The 13,210-nt window shown below is 42.3% G+C and overlaps 1 protein-coding gene across 20 annotated transcripts in view; it reads right to left on the reverse strand.

Annotated features, from left to right (window-relative positions):
* The window catches only part of SLMAP (sarcolemma associated protein), a 91,432-nt gene extending 84,945 nt beyond the window's left edge, over positions 1–6,487 (reverse strand). For all 20 annotated transcript variants that reach the window (XM_074914516.1, XM_074914518.1, XM_074914505.1 and 17 more), the window contains exons 1-2: positions 6,395–6,487; positions 4,837–6,264 (exon numbers count right to left, since the gene is read on the reverse strand). In XM_074914516.1, coding sequence (XP_074770617.1) covers positions 4,837–5,034 — 198 coding nt within the window. In that variant the 5' untranslated portion in view covers positions 5,035–6,264; positions 6,395–6,487. The remainder of the gene's footprint in view (positions 1–4,836; positions 6,265–6,394) is intronic.
* Between the last annotated feature and the right edge of the window lie 6,723 nt (positions 6,488–13,210).

Consider the following 13,210-nt stretch of genomic DNA (forward strand, 5'->3'; position numbering starts at 1 on the left):
ACGGTAAGTGAACAACGTATTTCCTTTTTACAATTTCTTTCTCTCCTTTCTTTCATGGTCCACATACTTTATCCCTAGTACAACACAGCAAGAAAAGAGAGCATCTAATCTTTCAACTCCTGTTTATCAATGTGTTTCTTGCATTGGTGGTCCAAAATTAGATGCAGTATCCTCTACACAGTCTAACAAGCTGCAAGGAGTTCTTTCTTTCCAAGTGCACAACTTGCTCAGACTCCCAAGGTTTCTGTCTGCCCACACCTTCAGCGAGGTCAGATCCCTCTGGATGGCAGCCCTACCCTTGAGCATGTCAACTCGTCCCCTATCACACCTTTACTCCTAGATTTGGTGTCATCTTCAAACTTGACTAGAGTGTACTTCACCATGTCCTTCAGGTCACTGATACAAATGTTAAATGGGACAGGTCATAATAGAGACTCCTGCAGTATTCTGCTTGTTACCAGCATCCAGGTAGAGCACCACCTATTAAGCACTACCACTTAGCTTGATCCTCAAACCAGTTTTGTTCTACTCATCTAGTTGTTCATACATCCAGACCGCAGTGCCCCAACTTAGGCAGAAGACTATTATGGGAAGCAGCCAGAAGCCCTGCTAACGGAAACAGCACACACTGCTCTCCCTTGCCCACAAATCTAGTCATTGAATCATACAAAGCAATCATACTCATCAGATGCAATTTATCCCTGCTAAATCCATACTGACCATGATCAAATCACCTTCTTCATGTGCCCAGAAAACTGTTCCAAAACTTGTTCCACAATTTTTCCAGGGACTTAAAACTACCCAGTCAGTAATTCCCTGGTTGTACCTTTTTAGGTGTTGGTTTTAGGTTTGTTTGACAGTTGGGGGGGGGGGGGGGGGGGGGGGGAAGGGGAGCAGGGTTTATTTGCTTGTTAGGGAGGGGGGAAGGGGAGGCAGGGTTTCTTTGTTTTCTTTAAAGGGGGCACTCCCTGCAGGAAGCATTCTGTAATATTTTCATCTCACATTATTTTAAGCCTAGAAGCCATAAAGCACAGCCTCAATAAATTATGTTGCCATCATGTGGACTATCTGGCTTTCAATTTACTAGTTAGCATTTCCGTGACCAAGACACTGCAAATGTGCTCAATTCCATCCATACCTTCGAATTAAGTGAAAGCAGTAGCATTAGCTACTACCCTAATGCAGAATCTTGTTCCTACACATTTTTTTTCAGTTGCTAAAAATGACCAGTTATTTGGAGCCCTTACAGTCTCCACACAATTCCTCAGCACCTTTAGTAAACTGGGGCAATGGATTCTCTATAAAAGGTACTTATAATAGCCACTCACAACAACCTAAGGCACTGAATAATTCCCATTTTTGAAAGCCTGGATATCTGTCAGAAACTTCAGGTTTCTACTAAAAGTTTCTACCACATCTGCCAGAAGCATTTCAGCCTGGGAGAAGTCACATACAAATTCTCAAGGGTTTTCAACTTGCTTATTTTGAAAAACAATCAAGAAAAACCCAAAAGAAAACACAATCCACCAAAAATAAGTTTAAGACTATTTCAGTTTTTACAGAGTTTTCTGCCCATATGCAGTGATAGGAGCTGAACAAACTTATTTAGATTTTCTGAACTATAGCCCACTTTTTGTTTTGCTTTGATTCACACTTTTTGGAACACTCCATGCTCAGCACAACATCCACTTCCTACATAACTAGTGACTCACTTTTTCAGGCATCTCTCAAAAAGATTCATTACCTTGTAATTACTCAAAAAAGAAATCAAAATCAATTCTAGGCATAAGCTTCTAATGCTACTGCTATATGAAAAATCCACAAGAAGGTATTACACTGTCAAGCAAAAGGAAGCACTGCACTCGTTGTTTGTAGAAGTATTACTAAGAACAGAAAAAGTCTGAGTACAGATACTTCCCCACCCCACCTTCTTCCACCTTTAGCTTACACATTTTTGGGCTTACGTATTATGTTAACAATATTTTAAAAAGCAAATCCGACTTTAAATCTGCTTTTAATTGCTATTTACTGGTGATCTTGAAGACTCATCCTGCTTTTATACTTAATAATGCTGGTGGGACATAGACATTATCTCCTTTGGGCACATAGCTTCTTCCATGCATAATTAAAGTGCCATTATAAAAAGCAAACATTCACATCTTCCAACTGCAAGTAACAGGTCATCTTCAACTTGATCTATTTATGTGGCATACTTCATCTTAAGCCTACCTGTGCCTCAAGAAAAAATTATATACCAGTTTCCTTGCCACTGCTTACTGATGCTCCCTCCCTTCTTTACCGATTATGCTGATACAATTGTTTACAGACTACGTAGTAAACAGGATCACTCATAGGGTTCACTAAAACAAAACAAACAAACTCCAAAACCTAAAAAAAAAAAAATTATTAGAGTATAATTCAAAGGCAGCTCAAGAGACAGCACAGAGACAGGACTGAATGACTGGGAACGCCAGAAACCAGTATTGCCAAAGTCTACAACTTAGTAAACTGCAGCCCCAGATCATTCATGAACTATTCTCAATTATTTGAAGGCTTCTTTCTGTTATTAAACTAACATTTCAAGGTCTTTTATCTTTCATAAACCCCAGAATTTATAAAAGTCCTATATATAAGCTTTTAAGAAATGTTTACAAATACTGTGGCAAAAAAAAATTGTGCAGGTTTAAATATAGGTCATTGATAGGATAATGACATTACAGAATGAGACGTACTTATTAGAAGTTCTGTAAACAGTGATAATAAATGTTCCTGCATGCAAATGTTCTGGCATAGTTTTACATTTTTGTTTGTACTTTGAAAACACCACAGAATTCTTTAAAGTAGTTTTAGGGATTCAATATTAAGACTATTTATCAACATCATCTACCTGCCTTTTCAAAACAGCATTTTATATCTATTACCTCTAACGATGCATTTATCTCTCTCCTCCATCTCATAATCTACCATCCAGATACTGAACCAGCTGAAAAAACAGACCATATTGCCAAGAAACACACACAATCCAAAATTTTCCATACTGCTGTATCACTGCTTTAAACCTTCTACAGTACCACAACATCTGATGTACAGAATTCAGAGTCATGTATTTCTATGCATGATCTTAAACCCCCTCTCTAGTTGATCACTACAGCTCCTGATCCAGATACCCACACCCGGGCAATTTTCATCAAGACCCCCATCAAATCCTCACATGACAGTATCTCAAGAACTACCACATACTATCCACTTATTTACTGCTACTAAGTTGCTATTTTATATCAGCTAGATGAAACAAGTAAGCATGTAATTTTTTTTACCTGTATTAGAAAAGCCAAAGCTAGTTGAAATTTAAAAACAAACAAAAAAACTCACAACTGGCTATCTTTTAAGCTCATCTATTACCTAGCAGACTTGTTCAACACTCAACATTTTGTCAAATTAAACATCTTTAATATGGCTAGACTATTTGTAAGCACAAAAGAGCACATGGGGGGGGTCTCAAAATCTCTATAAATAATGGGAAATGTTGATAAAAAGCCATATGCAGAGCACTTTAAAAACAGTACAGAAGAGATTGAATATTTTACTTTGTTGAGTCAAACAAGAAAGGTTAAAAACTAAACCTAAACAGAAAATATTTTATGCACTTGAGTCTTCTAAAGTGTCCAAGAATGCACATCACATACACAGAGTCAAAACAATATGCTTAATGAAACACTAATACAGATAGCAGTTTGCACAATTACGTGCAGGTAACTTGAAAGCCATGCCATAACCCAGCCTTAAGAAATTAAAACGCTTGTCTTGTCCCATCATGCCCAGGTATTGCATAACATAGGATAGTTAACAATGGAAGGTTTAAGAACTTTGACTGCATTGTACTGTTCCTCATGCTGTGTCATACTACTAAAAAATGCTGCATTAATTGCAGACCATATTATTCTTAAAATCAAGACCTATGCTAACTGCATTTCGTAGAAGGGCATGCTGTGGAGCTAAAACAGAGAGCTAAAACTGATTTAGAGCACATGAAGTTCAAGGGCATAACAATATATTAAAAAAATACAGTGCTGAGCAACTGCAACGTGCACTTTGTTCATTTCTTGCTGGATATTTAAAATTAACTTGACAGTCATTAAGTAAAATAACTTTACTTGTCCCAGTTCAATCCCTAGTGGACAAAACATGCACTACAGACTTCACAAGATAGTTAACCTTTTGAGAGCAACAGTTAGACAACAAAGGATATATTCTAAAACCATTTTCACCACCAACGAGAAAATATCCTGTATGTCATTTGTTACACTCCTGCTGCCAGTAATGAACCTTCTATCAGACCCAAACAACAAAATACTCTTTACAAAATTCCAAAAAAGGAAGTAGGAAGAGGGCCAAACAAACCTAGCAGGCTTTTTTAAAAATCCGTTTTTGGACTCTCCTTGCAATGGATTTATTTACATGCTCAGGTAAAATAATTTCTCAGCATTTGAAAAAATACTATTGCACCATTATACTCATATAAGCCTGTGCTTTCAGATTTGTATTACTCACCTCAAAATCACCTACTTCCAGCAATGAATAATACACATGCAAACTTTTCAGTACTTATCACCATTTTCAACTGTTTAGCTTTATGTGCTTTTAATAACATTTAAAGTTTCTGCCTAGTAAGAAATTACCAACTTACCTGAAAAGCGTTAATTTTAACTGTAATGCTGATCTTACTCCTTCCACATGCAACCATATTACAGGAAAACCAAAGTGATCTGCAATCTACAGGGACTTGATAAAACAAATATGCAGTTCTCTGTTTTTAAATAAAAAAAATCAACTTACCTTGCCTGTCTTGTGATCAAACCAGACAAGAGCATGGTTCCTGGACAGCACCTTACAGTCAAAAGTTGCATTATTCTGAGCTGGCCGGCAGCGAGCCACTGAGCGGCCGATCTTGACGGGCTCATCCAGGTAGACATGACGCTCCTGAAATGGATGAGAGTTCGGGCGGCAAGTGAAGATGGCCAAGGCTGAAGGCATCGAGGACAGATTGGGGTTGCCACACCAACCAGAGATGAAGAGAGCCTCTTCTGATGCTGTCTGTCCTCCACAATTTTTAAACCAAACCTCCACAGCAACTTTATATTAAAGCAGGACAAACATTATCATAAGAGAGGCCTAAAAACTCATTGTTTCAGTGTGTAAACTAATTCTGGCAATAATCCAGTGGAAAAGCCCCATTATGTCTTTTAATAATACCAGCAGTGGCCCAAAAAAAGTCTAAAATGTACAACTCTCAATCCATCCTCCTCTGGAAGAATAGGAACAAGCATCTGATTCCTTCAAAGAGATGCAAAGGCTCCTTGAAAGAAGGATAGAATGTCTTAAATCCAAGTAGATGAGTCATACAAGTACTTTTGTTTGTGACCTCAACTGCCTTCTTTCCCCCCCCCTTCCGTAAACAACACTGACCAAAATTCTGACCAATGCAACATGGAAGCAAGGAAAGATTTAGGGAAGGGGGCTGAGGGAGAAGGGTGAGCGTTCTCTCTCAGAGCGCACAGATCAGGAGTTGGAAGGTGAATGCGAAGCCCTCACTCCGCAACAGGGATCTAGTCGCTTCCCACAGCAAGCCGCATCTCACCATCTTCTTACATTAAACCCGAATAGGTGGTCCTTGACTGAGGATGGGGTACGAGAGCTATACCGCTTTCCGCCCCTACACCAGATGAAGCTGAACTGGTCTACGGTTTCAGGCAGCCACTCAGATAAGGAACTTGATAAGGCATGGAGAGGGCTTCAAACTCTCCTTCTCTCGGGGACAAGCTAACGCGTGGGGAGGGTCCTTCGGGGGCGGCCTACGAGGTGCACTGACAGGTTGCTCCCAGGCGGTGCCCGCGATGGCCCTGGCCGGCAGCAGCGGGCGAGCGTCCCTCCGCGGCGGGGTCTGCTGGCGGCGGGCGGGGGCGCGGGGGCCGGCGAGCAGGGGGCTGCTTCAGGAAGTCTCCGCCAGAAGCCCCCGGCGCGGGGACCGGCGGGCCGGGAGAGGCGGCGTCCCCTCCGCTCAGCCCCTCCGCAGGTGGCTGCGCATGAGGGCCCCGCTCCTCAGCCCCCCGCGCTCTCCGCCCGCCGAGCGCGGCTCCGCTGGCCCGGCGGCGGCCGGCCCTGCGGCGGCGACGGCGAGAGAGGCCTGGCGGCCGGGCCCGGATGCCTCCCGCTCGGTAGCTCTGCCTCTCAGGCAGCCGCCGACCACGAAAACTTTCCTCCGACCTGCAGAGGCGAAAACAAACCGGGTCAGACGCGCCCCTCGCCCGGCGCGGCCCCGCGCCCCCCCCCGGCCTAGGGCTGCCCGGCCCCCGGCGAGGCGCGGGCCGCCCCAGGGCTGCGCTCCCTCCCTTACCTTCAGCGCAGCGGCCGCCATAGTGACTGGAAACCTACCCGGTGTAGCAGCCGCGGCGCTGCCGGGGAGGGGCGGGGGTCGGGGGGAGGGCAGGCGGTGGCGGAGGGAGGAGCCGTCCTCGGCGGGGCCTGACCAAAGGGAAAGCGCGGCGGCCGCCTCCAGCCTCCGCGCGGGCGGCTGCGCCGGCGCGGGAAGGGGCGGCTGCGCCTGCGCGCTGCGCCCGGTGAAGCTGCGGCACCGGCCGAGGTCCCGCCCCGGTGCCGCTGCCGCCCTCTTCCGGGGGCGCTGGGGCAGGGGGGGTACCGGTGAGGGACCGGCGAGGTACCGAGCCGTGAGGGGCGAGGGGCCGGGCGAGTGCGCGGCCTTCGCTCTCCTGTGAAGCGGGAGGAGGGGGAGAGGGGCTGCTGCGGAAGGGCCCAGCTGGGACGTGTTAGCAGGTGGGGACGGGGGCAGGTCTCCGAGGTGAGTGAGCTCCCGGGGCCGTCTCCTCCCTCTCCCCCGTTCTCCTCGGCTCTGCCCTGGGCGGGGGGGGAGGCAGGGAGCGAGCGTGGCCCCCTCGCTGTTCTGTAGGGGAGCCCTGAGGAGAAAGGGGGTCACCCATTACTAGCAGAGCTCTGGGGAGAGAGCGCAGGAGTCTCCTCGACACCCTCCAGCTTTCCCCGTGCTCTGCTTGTCGTTTCACGATCCCAGGTTGAACATTTTGGAAGCCGCAGTGTCACCTGGCTGTCTGGCAGAGGGAGGGATGCTGCCCGTGTTCGCCGTCTCGAGTTACAGGCTGGCAGCTGGAGCGGGGGAACCCCTGAAGTGGGAACCGCAGGCACAGGGCGGCGTGACAGGGAAGGGCCAGGGCAGGGCGGGACAGAGCTGGGGTCACTGCTCCAGGGTTTTCCCTCAGTAGGTCTTGGAGCGTCATCCGTGATCATATTTATCCCCGTTTTCTAGAAGCCAAGGAAAGGTGGTTACTTTTTCAAGGTCATACGGTAAGGCTAGTGCTAAACAGGTCTCTCCGGTCCAAATTCATTTTTAAGTCATACCCTATAAAGCAAACAAGTGGAGATTGTTTGATACAAGATAGATGTTGGAGACGTGCCAGCACTATAATTACCCTGTGACAAGGTGTTAGGATTAGGGCTATGGGAGGGTTCGCTGGTGCCAGAAAGGCCATGCAGCCATGGAGGAGAGAAGTGGAGGTGGGCCAGGCATGTAATGACAGGGGCCAACAGTATATGACAGAAACAAGCAACGATTGAGGTAAGGCAGTGCAGTGTACGAGAGAAAGCATGACTGGTGTGTTGTTAGTTACAGCACAGTAAAATTTCAAGGCTGTCTTCATTATTTTTCCCTTATCTGATTGTACTGTGATTTGAGTTGGAGAGGGATTCATTACAGTCTAGTTTCTTCTGCTTTTATCCAATGAGAAAAAGCAAAACTAGGCTGCAATATTTGTGCTTCAAGCAAAGAAATGAAATCTGAGGTGAGAGACAAGTCTGTTTTTTCTGAAAGCAAAAAAAGCAAGACTAATAGGTGAAAGCTTTAGGACCATATGTCTGTAGTTTTCAGTTTTCCTGACAGGAGAAAACCAAAGAAATATCTAGCACACCATTTGATGGTTTTCATCAGCTTGTTTATGAGATTATACTATTGTCATATATTCCTAATTTACTAATTTTTTAAATAAATGGAAATTCAGTATGGCTGTTGCTTCTAGCACACAAGGTGCCATAAGTAATCAAAAGGGGGAAGGAAAGGGGTATAAAAATATTGGGGAAATCAATACATTTAAGTCCATCAGGAGTTAGATTTGTGGGAAAGACTTTCAAAAGTAGAAATAATTGAGAACATTTTGGAATTGCAAAGGCATAAAAAGTGGGAACAAAGGGTACTACAGGTGTTGGAATGAAAATAATGTATGAGAGCATTCTTTCTATTTTTGTATGAGTGTTTAATGGAGAAAGGTGTCTGAAAGTAAAATTGAAGAAGACTCTTTACCATCTATAGGACCTAAGAGAATCAAGTAAAGATAAACTGACCAGTGGATATCTTCTTCTGATTTTCTGTCTAAGTATTTATAATTTTTAGATATTGCTAATGGGATTCAAAGAAATTTCATACTGTCTTGTCTGTAAAGTATCTCAAGTCCTTCTGTGACCAGTAGAATGAACTAATACTCTTAAGTATCCGTGTCCTTGAAGTGTAGGACGCTGCCGTATTATGGTATCCTGAACCCTTCTCCATACCCTGGAGAAATCCCATTTTGACAGTCCCTCAAGGGAAGCAATGGTACGTGCCAGCTGCCTTTCTAATACTTTTTGGCACTGCCAAGTGGCTTATATAACAACAGTTCTACCTACTTTTCATCGAGGGCATTAATTTGAGCCTTCCTTTTCTGCATGAGTGCCCGCTTGCAGAGAAGTTAGATGGGTTATCTCTCAGACTTTTTTTACTCCTATTTCAAATTGCCCCGATAACTTTTGAACTCATTAGGTAGACTTATAGACTAAGTTAAAAATATAGAAAGTGGTTGCATTCTGAAGTGAGGATACAATTATTGTATGGCTATTTTATGAGGTATTCGATGCATACCAGAAAGTGTTCATCTTGGAACTGTGAAAAGCAACAGGTGGATGAAGAGAGTTCAGTATGAAATGCTCGGCCACTATACTGTGCTCAGCAGGAGACAGGAGGACGTGTAAGCTCATGCACAGTTTCTGCAAACCACTGCTTGCCACACAACCAAAAAAGGCAGTGAGCTTTAGCAGCCATGTTAGGTAAGGGCAGCAAGATGTCACTTAGGTGGCCATCCTTTTTCTGGGCAGGAAGTCCATAAAAATTTTGTGATAGCCATCATAGCTGAGGGCAGAAACAGCCTGCTCTACAGCCATCTTGGATAAGGGAAATGGAGGGAGGTGATTGTCACATTTCTCCCCTAAAGAACTAATGTCTGTTTCAGGATGATGAAATGCAGCAGAGGTAGTTTATGTGCATACCTGCCAAATATTTGGATTTTGTCTTGAGTGTGTCAAAGTGCAGGAGAGATTCTTTGGTCTTGATGACTTGATGAAACTAAGATCTTTTGCTGAAGGAAGCCTGTAGTGAATTTTAAGTTAACTGTAACTCACTAGAGAAGAAAAACACTGAGCATCATTATAAGCAACTCAGTGCCAGATTTCTGAGTATTGTGCAATGATGATCTAAAAGGCTACCAAAATATTAATGTACATCAGATTAAGATTGTCAGTGGAGAGGTGTTGTGAACCAGTTGCTTAGTGGGAGATCCTGATTCAAGAGAGATTGGAACATTTGGAATGAATGAGGCATGTTGTATAGCAGAGGTTCAGTTTGTAGTACAAAAATTAACATGCCAACTGATGATGAAAGCAGAACAGATAAGGAGAAAGTTGGAGATGCAGAGTTTCCTACAGAGTTCTCATCCCTGAAACTCATTCATCAGCAATTTACTAAATCAGTTTCTCATTGATTTTTAGTAATACACCCAATTATATGCACTCTTTTAAGCCATACTAACTTTTAAAATACGACATTCTGTAGAGCCATTTACTGCTACACAGAGCAACGTGGACATGTATAGCAAAGTTTGAACTGTTATTTACATCCTAATGTATCTTTTGCAAAACAAACACCTCAGAAGTAGCTTCTGAGACTTTCAGAATCAAGCTCAACTGTCAAAAAGTAAGGAACTGTTTCAAAGCAATAGGTTCATTTTCCGGGATCTAGAGATGTGTCAGTTTGAATGTTAACACTACAGAAAGGTAGTTCACAGCAATCGCTTCGTGTCCACTAGAGGACTGGGGGGAGGACTGTATGTAAACCACTTTGTAAAAGATTCTGCACAGATACAGACACTGATATGTGTGTGTCTGACCACTGAGTCCCTCTGCTTCTGCTGGCAGTGATCACACCAAATCCTTTTTATAAGCTCACCAAGCTCCTCCTTAAAACTTACTAGGACTTTACTCCCTACTCTTCTTGTTGAAAAATTTTGTTCAAAACCTTATTTCACCAGTAATTAGAAAATTTTTTCTAATTACCAGCCTGGATTTATTGAATGGAGATTACATTTTTTTTCTATTGTGGCTTTATCATTGTTCTTTAGTTTCAGATTTATTTTCTGTTCCTGATCTTTTCAGTCTCTGATTATATAAAGAACAATTGCATTATCTTTCAGCATTAATTTTGAAAGAAGGAATTCAGCTAGTTTAATCATATCTTGTGAGGTAGGTTTTCCATTGATGTTGGTTTTGTTCAGACCCTTCCCTGCTCCTTTGTCTAGTTTGCATTAAGCTTATTAAAAGATACCCATAACCAGTATACAAATTAGTATCTTACTAACATAGCAGACAATTATATTCATGTAATAGAAATAGTAAGCATATATTGAACATACTATTTAATTTACATTATATATTCAACATATGCATGTTATCTTTATACTTTTATATAAAAATACATTATTTATACTCTATCCTATCTATTTTATATATTCAATATGCTTTGTATAGTATGTTGATAATATATGTATATGATATATAAAAATAAGTATAATGTAACCTGCATACCATTAATACAGTTGTCATGGTTTAACCCCAGCTGGCAGCTAAGCACCACACAGCCACTCACTCACTTCTCCCCTGCTACCCTCTCTGTCCCCAGTGAGATGGAGAAGAGGGTTGAAAACAAGTAAAACGCATGGGTTGAGATAAGAACAGTTTAATAATTGAAATTAAAATGTAATAATGAAAAGGGAGATAACAAAAAGAGAGTGAAATAAAACCGAAGAAGCACAAGTGATACACAATGCACTTGCTTACCACCTGCTGACTGATACTCAGCCAGTCCCTGAGCATCAGTCTGCCCCTCCCAGCCAACTCCTTCCCCCCCCAACCCCCCGTTTAGATACTGAGCACGACATCATATGGTATGGAATATTCCCTTGGCCAGTTTGGGTCAGGTGCCTGGCTGTGTCTCCTCCAATCTTCTTGTGCCCTTCCAGCGTTCTTGCCAGCAGGGCAGCACGAGAAGCTGAAAAATCCTTGACTTAGTATCAACACAACTTAGCAACAGCTTGAAACATCAGTGTGTCATCAACGTTATTCTCATATTAAATCCAAAACATAACACTGTACCAGCTACTAGGAAGAAAGTTATTGCAGCTGAAACCTGGACAACAGTATTATGCTAATTTTACATAGAATGTTTCTTCATTTCTAAGTAAATTAGCTAAGTTGGCATATCTGGCATTTTCACTGCTTTATGATTTTAGTAGAACGTAGTCAGCATGTAACCAGCTCTTAGTTTCTGTTAATATGAGGTTGATGTTTTGAAATGTTTGATGTTTTCAGTGGCTGTTTGAAAAATAATGAGAAGTGGTTTAAAAAGAGGTATGACATTTCTGGGGTTTGTTTGTTTTAAATGAATGTATATATTAGACCAGACCTAATTTTCAAATGTAAATAACGTATTGCTCTAAACTGAAATCTCAATGTGGGGGGTAAAGGGGGAAAGTGTGATGAGCAGATGTTTATCCAGTTCCTTGGTGTTACTCAGTGGATAGGAGCAGCCTGCACAGTCACTACTGAAGCTGATGGAAATTGGCCAGCCAGCAGCCAACACAACATTTGCTGCTACCTGATAGAAAGCATCCTGCTGAGAGAGGTGGGATGGAATGGTAGAGATAGCAGCTGTAGGAGAAAGATAGAGGGAGGAAGAAGGTAGGCTCAAATGCTTAATGGTTTTGGCTCTTTAGAAGCCAGCTGTCCCGCACAGCCTTTACTCATTTTTATTCCAGCAACTGACATCACAGGGGGTGCTTTTTCTAGAAGATATCTTGTCCAAACCCTGCCAAATATTTATATGACCAGGTTGCTGTCTTTCTGCAAAATAAGACAAAGTTCATAGAGCTTTGTAAGGGCAAATTCCATATGCAGAGCCCTACTGTTTCATTATGCTGTATTTCAGATTGTAGCAGAGCATTCCCAGTTAATAGATTCCCAACTTTGAAGTCTGTATTTTGTCCTGCACTGATAGGTTTCTTGAAAGAGAAAGCAGTTGGTCTCAGTTGTGCAAAATGTTACAATAATTAAAATGTATGCAGAAATATTCATTTTTTTAAACAGTTGACATCCTTTCTCAACTGAGGAAGGTCATTACATTTTACCAAAACTAAAATGTATTTGAAATGGCCAGGTGAAAATCTTACTGAACTAATGTTTCCCTAGTAATTAGGAATATCTCCGGTAGATGGGTATCTTCTCTCTTTTTTTTTTTTTTTTTGGTGACTTCTTTCTCAAAGATCATGTCTCTATTCTCTCAACTTTCTTCTGCCAAAAGAAAATTTCTGTTAAGCTTCAAGTGGAATTAAGTTATTGGTTATCATTTGTTTAACAAAATGAGCAGAGAGTATCAGTCTTAGTAAGAACTTTATTCTTCTTATTTTACTTGTATATATTCATACTTTTTATTCACATGAAAACTTACAAATAGAGGGCCAGCAAAAGCTGGGAGTGCATGATAGTACTTAACATTTTGTTCTGCCCATGATAGCAAGAATGTAAACAAGGGAAGGTATAAAAATATAAACACCATGATAGCAAGAATGTAAACAAGGGAAGGTATAAAAATATAAACACAGGAAGGCTTGTAAGAAGCCGTGAGGTGATACCTTTTCTTAAACCAAGAGATGAAAGCTTTTGGCCAAGCCCTGTTTCAGCATTTAAATGGAAACGGCAAAAGAAATACCACTGCAGAATCATTGCTCTGAGTTTACCCTGATGAAGCTAAGTCTTAATCATGTCTTAG

This window comes from Athene noctua, chromosome 10, assembly GCF_965140245.1.
Source record: "Athene noctua chromosome 10, bAthNoc1.hap1.1, whole genome shotgun sequence".
Classification (NCBI taxonomy): Eukaryota; Metazoa; Chordata; class Aves; order Strigiformes; family Strigidae; genus Athene; species Athene noctua.